Below are 20,062 nucleotides of genomic sequence, written 5' to 3' on the forward strand. Positions count from 1 at the left end.
TTTCCTCGATTGGGCCTTATGCCACACAAATCTGGATTAAGCGAGCTCCAATGCGGGTACTGGATACTGGATGAAAAACAGGTAAATAAGGCAGAATGTTCGATAGCTTTTAAAAAGTAAACCATAAGAATAAAAAATAAATTTGACTTTAAAAAATAAGATCAGGACCTAGAGGTAATTAATTGAAAAGTTGGACATTTTTTGGGAAAGTTTTGTGAGGACTACAAAAGCCCTTTTGTAGTCCCTTATATATAATAGTAATATAAAATTTTAAAAGAAAGAATTTACGTGTCTGACTAATTCAAATCCGTGCCTGGTAGATGCATCTAGTGAAATAATTGAGTTGTTTGGTATGCAAGATGAGATGAGTACGTAAGGATATTCATGGTATTATTTTATTACACTTTCTATACGAGATAATAATTCCACTATTTTAATACAAATGGTGAGATAAAATAATATCAGAATTAATTAATACTTATATTATCCCGAAATTATTATGCTTATATCACCGACTAAATGAAACTTGAAGGTTCACTATGAAACACCAAAGACTTTTTTTTTTTTTTGGTTTTCCATCTGATGCGCGATATTCGCATTGAAGCCCGACTAATTCAGATTCGTACCAGGTAATTCCACATTGGGAGCAAAGCACTCCTTAATAAAAGCGACTTCGTACCCAAGAGAGCTAAAACTCGAGACTTCTTGTTTAAAGATGGAATGGTACCGATCACTACATCACAGCCCCGGTTGGTGACATTTTCCATTTACTTCTTCACTATTACCAACAAAAAATAAACTAAGTCCACTTCTAGTTAGCCACCATGGAATTGTGTGTTGGGGGGTGGGGTGGGGTAAGTAAGAAATACTGTTGGAGACAAGAAGAGAAGACTCAAACATAGTAATAATTGCAGTGAGCCTATGCAATATATGTAGTCAGAAGCTTCTCTTTTAAGTTCTTTCTCCATTAACAACTTTTTTTTTAACAGCACAATAAATTCTTTGTGTTTTTGGCCCAAGATTTGCTTTGTATAGTTTATTTTTTTGTTTAATCCAAAGTAAAGTTTCAATCTTTGGTTCAAACTCTGCTCTTTTTTCAACCCTTTTGTTCTCTCACAGCCTTAAACTCTGGTTCTTGCTTAAAGGTAACTTATCTTAATCCAAAGTATGTTTTTTTTTTTTTTTTTTTGGATTTAGCTATGGTGGGTTTTTTGTTTCTGAATTGATTTCACTTAAGGAAGAAAAAAAGTGAACTTTTTGTTTGGAAAATTTGGTTCTTGATGGATTTTGTGTGAATTGAGGATGTGGGGTTCTTTTCTTTTTGGGTGGTGTAGATGGGGAGTTGCTAATTATTTGTATTTGTTTGTTTTTTCTTGTATATGTGGTGAAATAGAAGAAGGCAAATTTAAATTGTTAGAGAAACTTGGATATTTGTAGAGTGGTTAACTTTGATTTTCTTGAGTCTGGTTAAGTTTTAGGAATTACAATGGTTGAGAAAGAGATTTGATTATTTGCATAGTCAAGTTTTATTAACAACCTATCTTGTTTCATTTGTTGGAGGTTTTTTTTTTTTTTTTTTTTTTTTACACTGAAAGCTTTTTGTTATAGTTCATTACTCATTATATAATGCTATATTATGCTTTAATGTGATTGATTAGGCTTAGTTGTTACTTTTGAGGTTATACTAATTTTGCTCTTAGTAATCTTTCTTATATATTTTGCAGAACTTCCATTTGTTATATACCGAGGAAGGCAATGCATTATGTCACAGTGATGAGGGGGAACAAGTTTACTTGATCTATAGAATTGAACAGCAACTGCAAAATGGAATTGTTCCTCGCAATTCTGATATTAGCATGTCTCTACTCATTTGTATCACCTGATTTCCAGGGTACACACTTCTTCCATTTTTTTTAATTTAGCAAACTAACAAAGAGACCCCTCTTTTATGCGATTCTTTTCTTTGAACTGCTATTTTATCTATTCAAATGTATAAAGAAAAAAAAAATAGAAGGGTTAGATTATATTATCATTCTTTCTGCTTTCATTTTGTTCATTCATTTTTTGATAGTTAGATAGTGTTTTCATTTGTTCATTTTAGGGATAATTACCATTTTGGACCGCTCTAAAAAATAATAGTCGGAAAATGTATATTAAGTACAAATATACATATAATGTACATATTGTATATTATACATATAATATACATAATCAGTGTATAGGTTTTATACATTCTGGCTAGCGCCTGTAATTAATTTTGGCCGATGGGCAAAAAGTGAAAAAAGCCCTTCAATATAGCTACATTTTACTGTGCTGATTAAATGTTGTCTCTGTTCTGCTAGTAAAGTAGTGTGACATTCGTTATTTTGTAATCTCTGACCTTGTTTTAGGAGATGCACTGTCTGCGTTGAAGATTTCACTAAACGCTTCGAGTGATCAACTTTCTGATTGGAACCAGAATCAAGTTAATCCATGCACTTGGTCAAAAATCACTTGTGACGATAACAACAATGTCATGATGGTGTAAGTTGAAGTTTATTGTGAGAACAATATTGATCACCATGTATATTATACAATTATGGTCCCAAACACTTGCGCTTCACTTGGTCAACTACCATTCTTAAATGTTAAATTTTAATGGTGTTTGAGCTTTGTTTGCAGGTCGTTGTCAAACATGGGGTTCACTGGCACTTTAACTCCAAGATTAGGTGTTCTAAAGCATCTTAATACTCTGTACGTATGGAGAATTTGTTGAATTATATGTTCGATTGAATGCTAATGTGTACCTATGATATACTTATGTAGGTTTCATGTAATTTCATTACTCCACACTCCTTTTAGTTTTTGGATTTGAGTTAAACTGTGCACTTTAATCTTAACGTCAGTAGATAAATCATTCCACTTTCAAAAACTAGGTTACTTGCAGTTTGATCAATATTTGGCATTGCATAGAAACAAGCAGTTTGAAGAGGAGGTAGGAGTTAAGTGAATTGGACTAAAAATGGGATCCTCGGTTAGGGTGGCACTTTTAGTAACTGACGACTATGTGCATTCAAATGGTTCTTCACATTTTAGTACCTCTGGACTAAGAGAAATGTCTAGCACATTCACCATTGCATAAACATTTTGGGGGTGTACCAGTGAAATTCAGTAATATTGGGTTTATCCATTTCAAAAAGACAGAATGTGAAATGGGCTAGCAACATTATCCTCAAATATTTGGCCTTCTTAAATAGACCAGATCCATTTTGCATATCCTTCATCACACTGATATTAGTCTACCCATGATACTGGCACATTACTAATTGCTCTTGTTAGGGTACCGGTGATTGCTTGTGTCTTTGCTCGTGCATGTTTGGGATCATAGCTTTTTTCCATTGTATTTTCCTACACACACAAGCATGTGTAGACATCTAATTGCATGGTAATGGATTGGAAACCCCTTGATTCTCAAATATCCAACTAAAGATTTGTTTTCTTGTAAGCTATTAATTAGGAAGCAACATTCCTGAATCTTTGGTCATGCTTTTGATAGAGTGTTGGATATTTCATCTTCGTTTCTTATCCGCTATCACATATTCTCGTAGTGCCTCTGATTAGCATTCTAAGGTCATAGCTGTTAATTTTTCTTAAGAACTCTTAAAAATAAAGTTTTCATCCTTGTCAATAGGAAGTTCTACTTTCTTGAGATTTGCGAACTCGTATCAATTTTCATGTCCTTAGTTGTGTTATGTATTGAACTGACTGTGCGGTCAACATCCTGTCAGTTCCTTGCAAGGAAATGGAATAACTGGTAAAATTCCTGAAGCACTAGGAAATTTAACCAGCTTAACCATGTTGGATCTCGAAAAAAACCGTTTGTCTGGAGAAATACCAGCTTCCCTAGGCAATCTAAAAAAGCTTCAATTTCTGTAAGTAATATTATTTCATTGATTGTTGTTTTCCTATAGCTGAGTTTTACTTTTGGTGTTTTTGCTTAGGAGTCTATTTTAATGTTTCTTTGAACAGGTTTTTGAGTCAAAACAATCTGACTGGGACTATCCCCGAGTCACTTTCAGGCCTTCCCAACTTGATTAACCTGTAAGTGGTTCATTTAGTCTGATCGTTCAGGTGTTTATAACCTGTACTAAGTGATGTTGACCTGATCCGGTGATATCTCTTTGCCAGTCAGCTTGCTTTAAATGATCTTACTGGAAAAGTTCCTGACAGTTTATTCCAAGTCCCGAAATACAAGTACGCAGATCTCAATTCTTGCTGTTTTTTTAAGGGATCATTACATTTTTGGACCGCTCAAAAAAATATTAGCTAGCAAATGTATAGGTTTTGTATATTAAGTACAGATATACATATATACTTTACCAAAAAAAAAGTACAGATATACATATAATATAATATACATAACATCTACGTAACCACTGTTTTTTTAAGGGATAATTACATTTTTGGACCGCTTAAAAAAATATTAGCTAGCAAATGATTAAGTACAGATATACATATATACTTTACCAAAAAAAAAAGTACAGATATACATATAATATAATATACATAACATCTACGTAACCACTGTGTATGTTATGTATATTTTGGCTACCGCCGTAACTAATTTCGGCCGAAGGGCCAAAAATGAAAAAAGCCCTTTTTTAAATTTAGAAGATCAATTGAGGCTGCTTATAGATTTTACAATAGCTCGTCTCTTTTGCGTGAGTCAGAACTGTTGATCTAACTTTAACTCAGTTTGCTTATTAGTTTTTCAGAGAACCATTTGAATTGTGGCTTAAACTTCAGTCATCTTTGTGTATCTGACAGTGAAGGTAATTGAAAGAGCAAATACCACATTTTTGAACTACAAGTCTTTACTGTAGAAGTTAGGGTTGTTGGAAACCTTTGGCAGTCAGATAAATTATGCACCCTGGCCAATTCTAAATTCTTATAGTGTAATCCTGGCAGGTTCTCCCAGTAAATCAAAGACTGGTCTCGTAATTGGTATTGTTGGTGGATTTCTTGGAATTATCCTCCTTGGAGGATTTATGCTATTTTTCTGGCGGGGAAGACACAAAGGCTACAAACGTGAAATCTTTGTTGATGTTGCAGGTCCTTATCACCGGTTTTACCCAGTATTAACTTCAATATGTGTTGTTAGCTCTCCAAAAGAAAAATGGCTATAAAGTAGTTACCCATTGCTACTAGCCCGTTTGACCAAACTTCTAAGAATCAGCTTATTTTCAAAAGTGCTTTTCAAAAAAGTAGTTTTGGTGAGAAGCAATTTGTGTTTGGCTAGTCAATTTGAAAAACGCTTTTGAACAACAATTAATGTTTGACCTAGCTATTAAAAAGCGCTCAAGTGTATTTTCTCAAAAGTGCTTTTCAAACAAGTACTCTGGGAGAAGCTACTTTTTTCAGTTTCTGCTTCTACTCAAAAGCACTTTTTCTTCTCCTAAAAGCTTGGCCGAACACCTCAACTTCGAAACAAAAGCACTCTTGGCCGTGGAAAATCTTGGTCAAACAGGCTATCCATCTCGTAGTTCCATCTTACATTGAGGACTAGTTCTTTAGTCAGCATTAGTTTAGCTCTTGTCAACTATTAGACGGTGTAGTTTCCATTGAGTATGTTGTGACATTTTTCTTGTATTTGTTTGGTGTGCCCAGGTGAGGTTGACCGGCGAATTCCATTTGGTCAATTGAGGAGATTTGCATGGAGGGAATTGCAACTTGCTACCGAAAACTTCAGTGAAAAGAATGTTCTTGGACAGGGAGGTTTTGGCAAGGTTTATAAAGGAGTGCTCAGTGACAGCACTAAAGTTGCTGTGAAACGCTTAACTGACTATGAGAGTCCTGGGGGAGATGCTGCATTTCAACGTGAAGTTGAGATGATTAGTGTTGCTGTTCATAGGAATCTTTTGCGGCTTATAGGATTTTGCACCACACCGACTGAACGATTGCTAGTATACCCATATATGCAGAATCTAAGTGTTGCCTATCGTCTACGAGGTACTTAGTTTTCAATAATAGTGCTTACATCTTGTGTTTGCAGTTTGCCAAGGTTTTCCTTGATTATCTCAATATCAAATTGGCCTGGTATCACCATTTTTTTTTGTTACTATTGCTCCAAACTCAGCTAAGTTTCTATAGAAGTCTGAAATGTTTGCTGTCAAATGCTTACTTGTCAAGAGTCAAACTCTCTTTCTTTACATAAGATTCTCAGCAATATCTACCGTACACACTAATGGATAGCTTTTCATTTTTTAAAAGTTTGGCTTAAATTTCTTTTCACGTCAACAATATCTACCGGTGATATCTTTTATCAGCTCCTTTTCTCTAGTTCAGTAGAGATAGGATATCTTTAGATTGTTCTACAGGTTTTGCCAAGCCTGCCAGCTTTTCCCATCTGTAACCTTGCATCTTCTTGATGTTTTACTAATGAATTTTATTACTTTACCAAAAAAAAAATATCTACCGGTGATATCACCTAAATTGGTTGAGTGACTTTGTAGGTAATATGACAATAGTTGAGTGACTTTTTTGATACAAATCAAAGAAAAGTGACTTTCTGAGATAATTATCATTAATTGAGTGACTTCTGTTACAAAATAAAGAAAAATGACTTTCTGAGATAATTACTATTAGTTGAATGACCGTCTGAGATGTCAACTCAGCTTGAAAGTTGGGACATGTCCTTGTGAATGATGTAAATCAATTTTTTGATTTTGTAGGCTCTGTAAGTTCTTTGCAGGAGTCAACTTGACTTAATATTGCATCCACTTGATGCATTACCATATCAACAAACTTCTTCGTTATTTGATAAAAAGGACATGTCTGTCCTTGCTATGGTCTAAGCTGACCGTGGTGGCACTACAGAAGTGCCACTTCTAGTAGTTTAACTTATACTAGCATCAAGTACCAGGTTGTGCTGGTAGAGTTGATTCATATGATGATTAGAGGTGGATACATCTTCGCCTTAGGTTGTCTCATGTTTATTTATCAATTTTCTTTGACGTGAAATAATCAATATAAGTGTAAATGCCTTAGGCTAGTATCACCATTCACCATGAGTAAGATTCGGGGGGCCTTCCTACTTTTCTCAGAGAAAAATAAGAGTTAGACAAGTTCAACAGATAATAAAGGAGTGTAATCGCAGGAGTACTAGTATTCCTAATATTTTAAGAAGCATTTGAGTTCTTGAACATTAGTTCTCTTTAGTTTTCAAGAGCCATAGTTGGATGAAACTTACTTCGCAATATGAATTGAGACCGATATCCATAATGAGAGCTTAAATGAGTTCATGAATCCATTCTTGCGCATTCTTCATCTTCCCCGAGAAGGTGAGTTCTTGAAAATCTTGCATGAATTGAAGATGACACACGCAGTAGTCGGTCAAACTTTAAAATTTAGCATTTATCTCCCAGAAGTGATCGATTTTGGTGGCTTCTTATTTTTAGTGTTTTATCAAATGCAGAACTTAAACCTGGGGAGTCTGTTCTAGTTTGGCCAACCAGAAAGCGTGTAGCACTGGGCACTGCACGTGGACTTGAATACCTGCACGAACACTGTAATCCAAAGATTATTCACCGTGATGTTAAAGCAGCTAATGTTTTACTAGATGATGATTTTGAGGCCGTAGTTGGTGATTTTGGCTTGGCAAAGTTAGTTGATGTTAGAAAAACCAACGTGACAACTCAAGTTCGAGGTACAATGGGCCATATAGCTCCTGAGTACTTGTCCACTGGGAAATCATCAGAAAAAACTGATGTTTTTGGATATGGAATCATGCTTTTGGAGATTGTAACTGGTCAACGCGCAATAGACTTCTCACGCCTAGAAGAAGAAGATGATGTCTTGTTACTTGACCATGTAAGTGTACATAACTCAATGACCGATATTAACTCTGATTCTATTGATCAAATTATTGCATATTACTTCTATTACGGCTTCTAAAATTATTCAGTTTCTTCTAAGTTTTATTTTATTAATCTAACCTTTGCTGTCTATACTTCCACTCTTCTTTAAGCTGCATGGTGGTGGGTTGGCTCATTGTCCATTACCAGACACCCTCATGAGTAGTTCTTTTTCTTGCTTTCTTGGTTTATGTGGTGTATTTTTATATTCAACGAGAAGGAAGGAAAGAAGTCTCATTTTCCGCATAGCACTCTTATGCAAATGCTTTGCATGTCAGACATAGGTCTAAATTCTTAAGCCTCTTTTTTTTTTTTTTTTTTTTTTTTTGATTTTTTGGTGATAACCATGGTGTCCGGGCCAGCTTGCGTGCACCTCGACTAATTCCACGGAATACGCACCTCCCACCAACACAACAATAGATACCAAGTAACTCTGTCCATCAAGGCTAGGACAGATGGAAGTAATCACCTAGTTTTCTTTGCTTCCGCTGGGATTCGAACCTGAGACCTCATGGTTCTTAACCCACCCCATTGACCACTAGGCCATACCATTGGGTGCAAATTTTTAAGCCTCTTTGCTGGGCACCATTTTGCTGGGCACCGTTTTTAGGAGTAGGGTAAATTAGTTAAAAAAAAGTGAAACAACAATGAGAAGACACAAGATTTCTTATTCTGCTTCCTGCAGGCATGGATCCTGGTGGTTTTTAATTTGCATGATAAGCTGTCCGTAATCTTAGCTTTTATAGGACCCTTTTTTTGTTGTATTGTTTACTGAAATGACCAGCACGTGTCATCTTGAAGGTCAAAAAACTACAAAGGGAAAAAAGGCTGGATGCTATTGTTGACCGAAACCTACATAGGAACTATAACATGGATGAAGTAGAGATGATGATTCAAGTTGCATTGCTATGCACTCAAGGATCGCCAGAGGACCGTCCAGCAATGTCAGAGGTCGTACGAATGCTGGAAGGAGAAGGGCTTGCTGAGAGGTGGGAGGAATGGCAGCATGTCGAAGTTACACGCAGGCAAGAATACGATAGGCTACAACGACGATTTGATTGGGGCGAAGATTCAATCTATAATCAAGAAGCCGTCGAGTTGTCTGGTGCAAGATAACAAAATCTGTAATTCCAATGAAGTACATAATTCCCTGTTATAGTCTTTGTTGATGCATAGAACTGGTTGCTAAATGGCAAGCAATCCATATTTTAATATTGCTTGTGCATTATCTTGATTGTATCTTTTTGCCTATACTTCTCTTATTTAATCAATTTTTTTCCTGTATGGTCATCCTGTGCAGAGACATATCGACTTTCATTTTGTTTTTTGTTTTTTCATTTTCCCCCTCCTTTCTCAAGATGTGCAAATTGTAACATCAATCTTTGTTATAGTGATTGAGCTTTGCTCTAACTGGAGGTCTCTAGTATTCTTCTTATTATATGACACTACGACTGCATCATATGCATTACTCCCAACAATAGAATTTACCAGTAAATTATTTCTTTTTATGTCTTTGTTGATATCTGCTGGGAAAAGGTCCATTTTTGCTGTGGCAAGTGACGATCTAACACGCACTAATTATGTTTTACTTCCAGAACTCTCTATAACAGCAATCCTCTTATAACAACATTTCACTATAACAACCCTGTTTGCTGTGGAACCGATCTTTCATGCTATGGTTATATTATATGTTTTGTATAACAAACATTTCGTTATAGCAGCAAAAAAATATTGAAACAAATGATGCTGTTATAGAGAGGTATGACTGTAGTCACTGTTAAAATATTATGCTTTCCTGGAACAATTCACATACTTTGGTGGGGCCATTACATCACAAGGAAAGCTAATCCTTATGTGAAGGTACTAGATACTTTTATTTACTTATACAGTCACTGTTAAAAGATATGCTTTCCTGGAACAATTCACATACTTTGGTAGTGTGATAACATCACAAGGAAAGCTAATCCTATTGTGAAGGTACTGGATACTTTTATTTTACTTTCTGCAGCACAAGGTTACGTATACTGACATGTACAACTTTCTTGTCCGAGACTGGACACTGGCTTTACATTTGCGGATGCTGTTGCCTCGGCTTGAACATTATTATTTGCCTGTCTCCGTGCTTGTCCTCCGAACCATTGATTGTGATCGCCATTCCCACCCTCGCTTTCATCAGCAAGAAGGTACTGTGGTGTCCTTTCCGAGTTCCTCTGCTCCGTATCTTCAAAGTGAACAGTGCACTTCGTGTAATCTGCACCCAACATTGCAAGAGCATCAACCGACATGTCTTCCAACTCTTTTTTTTCTCTCTGTCAAGTTGCAAAAGGCTTGGAAATGTGGTAAGTTTTATGACAAATGGAGAAGTATATTTATACTTGTTCCGCCTCTACATCCCCCGTGGCCCGTGCTTTGCTCTTTTTTCCTTTTTCTGGTGTAAAAATTCTGACATGTGAAAAGTTATACTAGCCTAGACACTTTATACATGGAACATATGATTTCATCAATATATATGTGACTCGAGTTGCTTTTTCACTTTTTTCCGCTGGGAATTAAATGGTTTTGTGGACGCTTTTTTGTGCAAGTGGATGTATTAGATTGAAGGAACTTTATTTAGGGAAGATATTTGATCATGATACAGTTATGTCCATTGAATTGTATGAAGAGTTTATATTACCAGTTATTAAAGGAAACTGGGAAATTTGAACACTTGGTGGAAATTGACATTGATGATTCATAGAATATATATGTGGTAAGGAGTTGATAATGAAGAGATTAGTGGAAGGGAGATGAATAATGTACTTGGTCATTTTTGAATTGTGATTTGGTTTAGAAAAAGTTCCAAAAGTGGAAAATTGACTACCGCTGTTTCAGTTTATGTGATGGTGTTTGACTGAGCACAAAAGGAAGAATGTTTTTTGAAACTTATACTCTTACATATGCAATGAGATATCTGTAGCTATAAAAAAACGTCACCAAAGGGTAAATTGAAAATTTTATAGTTAAATTGTTTCAAATATAGAAATGTGTTACTTTTTTGTTTTCTTGAAAACAAACTAATAAAAAAATAGCGTCACATTAAATGAAATAGCGAGAGGAGTATTTGTTTATGTCATAATGCTTTTTGAAAAAGAAATTCGCTAAAAATAAAGCAACAGTTTTTCTAGAACTCATTCTCGAAAACTAATTAAATAGCAGGTAAAAACCTTTTTTTACAAAAAAATTGAATTAACCGTGATTTTTTTCTTTTACTATGTTTTGGGGTTTGATTAATTCATCAATTCAATATAAAATTGTCTAAATATTGTTTTTGGACAAGTTTTTTGTCAAAAGAGATAATAGAAAATGAACATTTATTTGATGAATGTGTTTAGCCAAATGGGCCTAAAGAAAGTAGAGGGAAGGAGTGAAACTTGGAAGTAGCCTTCCACAAATGTATAATTTTGATTTTTAAGAAAAGTGTGCATGTAATTTGGCCCAAGTTTGTTGTCAATCCTGCTAGTTGGTGTATATTAAAATCTTTTAACTTTTATACTCTAATATCATAAAAGAATTTTCACAGTATCAGTTCAACCCGGGATAATTGATAGTCTAGTGACATTGTTTTATCGATAAAGAGCCATGGTGCATACGCGGGTAGTATATGTTGGTATATATTGTGTTGAATATCATCGCCAGTAATTGATTCTAATAAGACGGATTAAAGATGTCGCTCAAGACGACTATAAAGATCAAAGATGGGTGGGAATAAAACGTAGAAAAATGTTTTATATACATATTCAATATAAATATATTTTGCGTAAATTCTTGAAAAGTAAGGTAACTATTATAACATTGGTGTCAGGATATGCATTATTATGCTTAAACTGCACATAACAACATAAGTTTAGTACTCTCTGATAGCGTTGAAACAGTTATCTTGCACACAATTTGTGTTTCATTTGTCTTCCAAGTACGCTGTGTTGGACTTCTATCTTATGCAAAAAGAATTAGATCAATATGTTTCTCATGTACTCATATTCAAACCTCCTAGTGATAGCTCAATTGATTAGCTGCAAATAATTATGCTACATATAGTGGCGGAATTAGGATTTTCACTAAGGAAATTCAAAATATAAAAAAGTAAATATGAAAATTAAAGGCCACAAAGATTCAACATCTACTATATATACACACACACACATAAACAAAGGATTATTCAATGTAATTTTCTGGCGAAGAAAACTCGGATGAACCCCTTGTGGCCCCCAGCTCAACCCCCGGTTGCAGAGAAATAGCGTACCTTCTTCACTAACCATGCAAAGGGGATTCAAGATCTGAATACTATGGGTTCGAGTTTGGAATTCTGGAACTACGATCATGTGAGTTGTGAATGTGCTCTTTGATTATTATTTCCTAAAAAGAATAGTTACAACGACATTATACAATGATTATTCCTACTAGTCTCAAAAAGACTTGCTAAATCCTTCTTTTTCAAGAATTCCCTGAAAATATTGTTTCTAATTAAAGGCTTCTTGTGCTTCCCTTCATCATTTTCACATCTATGAAACTCTTGAGAACAAAAAGGATATTCATATGATTTTTTTGTGGGAAGACTTTCATGATGGATATTTTTCCTCCTTGAGAAGAAATTTTCATCATCATCATCATCTTCTTCTTCATCAACTAACATATAAGGAGGCACTTGTTCTTCATGTTTTTCAAATGCTTCCATGCTAATTCCGTCTTTACGATAATCAGCTCCACTCATGGCCAATGCTTCAAGTGAAATCGACATTTTTTGTTGGTGTTGCTCTTTGCGCAACTAATCAAGTGAATACGAGACTTGAGGTCAAGAATATGATGCTATAATGCTGAGCTGAGGATGTTGTACGCCTTCTTTATGAAAACAATCAATTGAGTTCTGAACAAATTAACTATGATGAAAAACTATCACGTCAAGTTTGGAGAGAGATAATACACCAGTTTGCCTGAGTTGTTTATGCAAGAACTTTATTGAGTACATGGCATATATATAGGTGATGGAAATTAAAGGGTTAATGTAGTTGGATCAGAACTTGGAATGTTGAATTGACTCTGAAATTAACCTTTTGACGTATATTTGAGAGTTTCAAACCCAATTAGGTAGTAATTGTGATGAGAAGAAAAACGTTGGATTTGAATAAGAATTCGAAACTTCTCGTGATGATGATAATAGCAATAAAGATATCCTTGTTGCAACACGGCACATACCTTTTTTTTCTTAAAAAAAAATGTTTCATACTTTTCACTAATCAATTAAACTAATTGTCGAATTTAATCTAACATTTAAAAAACTGTATATATGTTACACCAAAAATACTATAAGTTTTAATATCGTCAACATAAAAATTTGAAAGAATACAAATTAAAACATTAGTCAAAAGTAGGGAGTATTCATTAAATTTGCATGACAAGTTTGACCACAGCCACTACAACTTCGTTGTATACTGAAACTCCATGTGGATAATAATCCTCAAGAGTCACATGGACAATGTACACAAACTAAACAAAAACTCAAAGAAAAAAAGGTGAAGAGAATTATTTCTAGATAATATTAGTGTTAACATAACTAGAGTCAATCCGTATATAAATCCTCATCGTCTCAAATCAACATAAATCTCATAGTGGTTTCAGTAACGGGTTATAAATAAATTTAGGGGCAGATGTAGAATGTAAATTATGGAATCGTATATAGGAACTCAATAATATTATCTCAGGCTGAGGATGTGTTAAAAAATATATTAAATAAGTACAAATAATTGATTACGAATCCAGTAAATCAAATGAGTTGTGATCGTGATTGAATCCAAAAAAATTCCAGAAATATAAAACATGAATGGTTGAGTTTGAAGGGGAGCTTGGAGTAATAGTAAAGTTGTCTCCGTATGACCTATAGTCATGGGTTCAAGCCGTGTATCGGAAGCAACCACTAATTAATGCTTGCATTATACGGTAGGTTGTCTCCATCACACTAGCTCTCGGGGTGCGGCCTTTTTCCGGACTTTGCTAGCGGAGGATGCTTTATGCATCGAACTGCGTAAAGTGAATGGTCGAGCTTACGTCGTAACTTATGGTAGAGGAAGTTAATATTTTTGAATGAGTCCCACCCAAAAAAAGGACGTATGTTAGAGTTGTCCTCAAGATTGTACTGCATGCAAGGAATCACGAGAATCATAGGTCGATGGGCTTAGCAAAACATTGAATTAGTAGGAATGTAGGAATAATGATATAAGTACAATGAGCACAAATATACATACACATGTTTTGCATATTCAAATATGGTAGTTTTGGTAACTCTATGACAGGCTTTCATGGACTTTTTAAAAAAATGTTTTAAACAGATTTGGTTTCAGTGATGAGTGGAATGATTTAATTTGGAGAAGCATCTCTAATGTTTGGTATTCCATAATTATTAATGGAACTAGATATGGTTTCTTCACCTCTTCACAAGGTCTTAAACAAGGCGATCCTATTTCTCCTTCCCTGTTTATTATTGCTGCTGAGGTTCTCTCTAGGTCCCTTAATAATTTGTTAGATAATCAGAATTTCACTTCTTTTTCCATGCATGAAAATGGTCCTCAAATTACTCATTTGGCATATGCTGATGATATTGTGATTTTCAGTAGTGGTAACTCTAAATCTATAAAGTTAGTTATGCAGATAATTAAGAAATATGAGGCTGTTTCTGGTCAAATGGTTAATAAGGACAAAAGTTTTTTTTCTAATTGGGCCTAAAACCTGTGCTTATAGAATTAATAGAATCAGAGACAAAACTGGTTTTCTTGACAAAAGCTTTCCTTTCACTTACCTTGGTTGTCCTATCTACATTGGTAGAAAAAGGCTGTCTTATTTTGACAACATGCTCTCTTTGATAGACATCTTTCGGTTCTCGGTCTCATCCGACGAACAACTTTAGGTCAAAGATTATTAAGAGGCTCAATGCATGGCAAGGTAACATTCTCTCCTGTGGAGGTAGGAAAGTTCTCATTAAAAGTGTGATTCAATCTCTCCCTATTTATATTCTTTCTGCCATTAATCCCCCTAAAGGCACTGTGGAACTCATTGAAAAACATATTGCTAATTTCTTTTGGGGTGCTGTAAAGGGTAAGAACAAGTATCATTGGACCTCTTGGGAGAAACTGTGCTTTCCAAAAAATGAGGCTGGTATTGGTATTAGAGGGATGAATGACATCTCTAATACTCTTACTGTGAATAGATGGTGGCCTTTCAGAATAAGTAAGTCTATTTGGGCTGATTTTTTAACTGCTAAATACTGCCCAAGAATGAATCCTCTGGGTAAGAAGTGGTGTCCTGGCAATTCTCAAGCTTGGAAACACTTACTTTGGGCTAGAGAGATAAATGTGAACAGTTAATTTCTTGGAAGATTAATGAAGGAAATTGTAGTTTCTGGTGGGATAACTGGACAGAAGTGGGCTGTCTTGCACAACTCTGTCCGGCTTTTATCACTAGATACAACTACAAAAAGAAAGTCAAGGACTTTGTGGACAATGATACTTGAAATGCTCAGAAACTTTATAATACTCTCCCCAGTGATATTGCTTTACACATTATTTCTATTGCGTTGGGCCAAAATGAAAAAAAGGATTATGCTATATGGAATATGACTGATGATGGGCACTTTTCTAATGGCACTGCTTGGAAACTTGTCAGAAAGAATAGACAGACTAATGACATTTTAAACAACATTTGGCACAAGTCTATACTTTTCAAACAGTATTTTATGTGTTGGAGAATATTCTTTGGAAGAGTTCCAATCAACAAAGTCCTTATTACTACTAATTCTCAGAGTCAGACTGATTGTATTTGCTGTTTGATACCAAAAAATGAAACTGCTCAACATGTCTTTGTGGAGGGTAAAGTAGCAGATTATATGTGGAAGGCTATGGGTAATCCTCTGGGCATTACTCATCATCATATCCCTCTCAGAGGATTACTTAATGAATGGTGGAAAAAGAAGGCTATGAACAAGGTTCACAAACTAGTGCTTCAAGCTGTTCCTATCATTGTTTGTTGGGAAATTTGGAAAGCTTGGTCTGCTTGTAAGTATGGAGACAACAATAGTTTCTACTTGTATAAGATGGTCACACAATGCGTATGGAACATCAAATTTGTCCTACAAGATGCCTATCCTACCATAGATACCACAGAAAATTGGATCAACTTGTGCAGCAAGATTGAGAGACTTAAACCAGCTATGAGAAATATCCCTGTCCAGTGGAATAAACCTCAGGCTGGTATCATAAAAATCAACATTGATGGGAGTTTTGATAAAAGAAATGGAAAGGCTGGAATAGGAGGTGTGGTCAGAAACGAGAATGGAGACTTCATTTTTGCCTTTTCTGTCCCAGTACAAGCTCGAAGTAGCAATCAAGCAGAAGCCATTGCTACAAGATTTGGAGTTGATTGGTGTATTCAACATGGTCACTCTAACATTCATTTGGAACTGGACTCTCTTCTTGTCACAAATATGCTCATTCAACAAGGTACTAACAATATGAAGCTCAAGGAAACCATCAACTGTACTGCCAAGATGCTCAGTAAGACAGTAACCATGCTGCTCAAGTTTCTCACTGCTATAGAGAGGCTAACCGTGTAGCTGATTTTCTAGCAAAGATGTCTACATCAAGTGGAAATAGGACCTTATATCACTCTCTACACGATCTCCCTAGAGAGGCAAAGGGGTTACTTCAACTTGATAATTGGCAAATTCCAACATTTAGAAGAAAGTATGAGAAATGTAATTTTTTTGTTAGTTAATCTCTTTTGTAATTATTGGAAGGAATTTGTATAGGTTGCTTCCTTCCTTATGATTGCTTGTCAATCCTTTTTGTAGATTAGAGGCAAGGCCCCATGTCCCCCTCTAATCATTGTAAGTAGGGGTGTACAAAGTAAACCGATAAGCCTCACCAAACCGATAAACCGAGTCAAACCGAGAAAAACCCGACTAGTGGTTTCGTTTGACTTGGCTTGGTGTTGGAAAAAAAAAACCCGACCATAATTGGTTTGGTTTGGTTTTAGCTAAAAAAAGTCAAACCGAACCAAACCAACCTGACATTACATGTATTCAATTTTTAAAATATTTTATACATAAAAATATTTATTTGTAATGTAATTTATAAATATTTCTTAATTTTTTTCATAGTTTTTCATCTATTATCATATTATTCAAGCTTGAACTTAGGATTTTGAATGTGAATAAGTTTTATATCCTATGGATGTTAGTAACTCTTATAAAGTCCAAACCAAAACCAACTCAACACTAATACTAACAAAAGAATTTCAATTTACCCATAGAAATGACAATAATGTTGGATATCTATTCTTTTGTTTTGCATAATTAGTTTAGAGAGTGAAAATACAGAACTTAAGTTTTTTTTTCTTGTCATGTAATTAATACTTATTAGTTGTACTTATTTTAGCATGACTTAGTATTTTTAGATTGTGGTCATTTTCTTTATGGCTTATTAATTAGCAATATTTATTTTAACCGATTTTATTATATTTTGTTGAATATTTTAATACAATGTCATCACTCTTCTCACATTTTGTGCTATTTTCTTATGAAACACCTTAATTACATAGTTGTATCTTACTAGGACTAAAGAAATATTTGACGTAAAAGTTATATGTTTTGTATCAAGATTATTCTGAAAAAAAAACCCGAATAACCCGAGAAAACCGAATAACCCGAGAAAACCCGAGGTTGAAAAACCCGGATTTTATTGGTTTGGTTTGGTGTATAAATTTAAAAACCCAACGCAATTGGTTTGGTTTGATGTTTAAGAAATCCGAACCAACCCGGTCCATGTACACCCCTAATTGTAAGTATGTTTACTTATCAATTAACATGGTAGGGGTCCAAGCCAAACCCTCCACACCATAGGCTCACAACCTAATGGTGATGGCTTAACTTAAAAAAAAAAAAAAGTTAAAAGTGAAAAAAAAAAAAACTTTAAAAAGTGTAGGTATATTGTATTTGTATTGAATGAAAAATTGCACGTATGAGAATGTCTCAGATGTATTTACCTTGTTTTAATTAACACTAGGCCAGTGATGGAACGATGCACTTTAATAGTAGTAACCTTTCGCTACAAGTCTTGCTTTATAACGATTAATAGAAACATTCAAATTTAGCTTCATTTGAAAATCCATTTTGATCAACAAGGTTCTTGGCTGAATAGAAAGCACTACGATGAAAAGATTATGGCCGCGGTTATTATTACTACTAAATATTGTTCGACGATTATATTAACCGTCCCTTAGGTTGTTGTGAAAAATCTTATTATGTAGGATCTCTATTTAAAAGCGTGTATGTCTGAATTAGGGGTCCTATATCATCAAGGAGTGTAAAATTTCCAATTATTTGAGTGCCGGTCACAACTCAATCGACCTGAAATTGTGTTGTGACAAATTTGCACTACAAGAAAAAAGATATTTGGCAACAATTTTTTTTGTTGTTGTCATAGATTGATGATCGTTGCAAAAGTACTTTTGGCAACAAAAAATGAAAAATTGTTGCATAAAATTTTTCCAATGGCTGTTATTGCAACGACGTGCAATAATTTTTTTTTTGGTTGCCAAAAGTACTTTTGGCAACAATATCAATACTATGGCAACAAAACAGTTCATTTGCCAACAATAAAACTAAGTTGTTGCCAAATATTAAAGTTTTTGTTGCCATTTCTATACTTTCTTGTAGTGTTGGTATAAGAGAAAAAATTTAGAGAGTCCATGAAGGATTGAAGTCGTGTCAGTCTATAGCGAACCAATATTTGTAAACATGAGGCTAAAGTTCTGGGAGTCTATGAAGTCGTGTTAATGAAATCTTGTTCATAGGTATGTAACGCACCATAGTAAACACGAGACTAGAGTCCTAAGAATCTATGAAGCTTTGTTAGTAAAGCCTTGCGTCCTCACCAGCCCCAGCAACCGTTCCAGTACAGATAGTCATTCCCTTCGGAAATGGGAGAGACATTCAACCCAATCAAGGGTGATATGAGTATTTTCATAGCTGTATAAATTTGATTTTCAAGAAGTGCATGCATGGAGAGACATTCAATCCATAAGGGATTGGTTTATGGATATATTAACTATGCAGGAAATGTTTGTATGATGATTAATAATAAGAGTCATGAGTGCCTCAAAATCTTCCTAAACTATCCACGTTTTGTTAGTTTAATACTTAAATTATGATGTGTTGTTGTTACCCTCTGAGCTATGACATTTTCTATCTAGCTAAAACATTCATGCAGTGCCAAGTGGCATCACTCTCTCTGTAGTGTATGTCCGAGCTAGAACATAGGAACAAGAGCATCTGTGTGGCACTTTAATTTACATTATTTTTTTAAATTTCATACCTATTTTTCTTTCTTCTCTTATTCATTTCTTCTTCTTCGTCTTCTACAAATCTCCACATCATTTGCTAATAATAGTAAACTAATTGAAACTCAACCTTAAAATAATAGCAATAAAATGAACAGTTAATTACAACGACATTATACAATGACTTTTCCTAATAGTCTCAAGAAAACTTCCTATATCCTTCTTTTTCAAGAATCCCCCCAAAATATTGTTTCTAATTAATAGAGGCTTCTTTTGCTCCCCTTCATCATTTTCACATCTATGAAACTCTTGAGAACAAAAAGAATACTCATACTGTTTTTTTTTGTGGGAAGAATCTCATGATGGATATTTTTCTTCGTTGAGAAGAAATTTTCGACTTCTTCTTCATGATCAGCTAACAAATAAGGAGGCACTTGTGCTTCATGTTTTTCAAATTCTTCCATGCTCATTCCATCTTTGAGATAATCATCTCCCAACATGGCCAATGCTTCAAGCGAAATTGACATTTTTTGTTGCTTTTTGTGCAACAACTTGATTGAAATATGAGACTTGAGGACGAGTAATGATGCGCTAAGGACGATGCTCCACCTTAATTTCTATAAACAGACAATTGAGTTCTGAACGGATTAATTACTTCTTGATAGAATGGCTTGATCTATAGGTTTGGAGAGAGATGCATGAGATGATGAGACTTTTTGTTGAGTTATTGTTTTATGCAAGAGTTTCAATTAGACAGGACATATATATACATACATATATATATAGAGAGAGGTGATAAATAAGGCAAA

At 34.7% G+C, this 20,062-nt stretch overlaps 1 protein-coding gene across 7 annotated transcripts; it reads left to right on the top strand.

Moving 5' to 3' along the window:
* Positions 1-762: 762 nt before the first annotated feature.
* LOC132612627 (probable LRR receptor-like serine/threonine-protein kinase At5g10290) lies at positions 763-9,302 on the top strand. Of its 7 annotated transcripts, none has more exons than XM_060326736.1 (12): positions 763-901; positions 1,725-1,891; positions 2,391-2,523; positions 2,662-2,733; positions 3,768-3,911; positions 4,009-4,080; positions 4,168-4,233; positions 4,735-4,811; positions 4,948-5,091; positions 5,647-5,988; positions 7,454-7,848; positions 8,694-9,302. In XM_060326736.1, the coding sequence occupies exons 2-12, from the start codon at positions 1,825-1,827 to the stop codon at positions 9,006-9,008; spliced, it is 1,827 nt and encodes a 608-aa protein (XP_060182719.1). In that variant the 5' UTR covers positions 763-901; positions 1,725-1,824; the 3' UTR covers positions 9,009-9,302. The 7 variants fall into 7 exon arrangements, with proteins under 7 accessions (XP_060182719.1, XP_060182722.1, XP_060182718.1 ...); XM_060326735.1 differs by having other exon boundaries at positions 788-1,165; XM_060326734.1 differs by having other exon boundaries at positions 789-1,145.
* Positions 9,303-20,062: the final 10,760 nt, after the last annotated feature.

The sequence above is a fragment of the Lycium barbarum genome, chromosome 10, assembly GCF_019175385.1.
Source record: "Lycium barbarum isolate Lr01 chromosome 10, ASM1917538v2, whole genome shotgun sequence".
NCBI lineage: Eukaryota > Viridiplantae > Streptophyta > Magnoliopsida > Solanales > Solanaceae > Lycium > Lycium barbarum.

What these genes read in the sequence shown, in the direction of transcription:
- LOC132612627 (XM_060326736.1), top strand. Translation starts at nt 1,825, where the DNA reads ATGGAATTGTTCCTCGCAATTCTGATATTAGCATGTCTCTACTCATTT. An exon ending in TTCCAAGTCCCGAAATACAA is followed by an intron (nt 4,234 to 4,734) that starts GTACGCAGATCT and finishes ACTTTAACTCAG; the next exon opens with TTTGCTTATTAGTTTTTCAG. An exon ending in ATGTCTTGTTACTTGACCAT is followed by an intron (nt 7,849 to 8,693) that starts GTAAGTGTACAT and finishes GTCATCTTGAAG; the next exon opens with GTCAAAAAACTACAAAGGGA.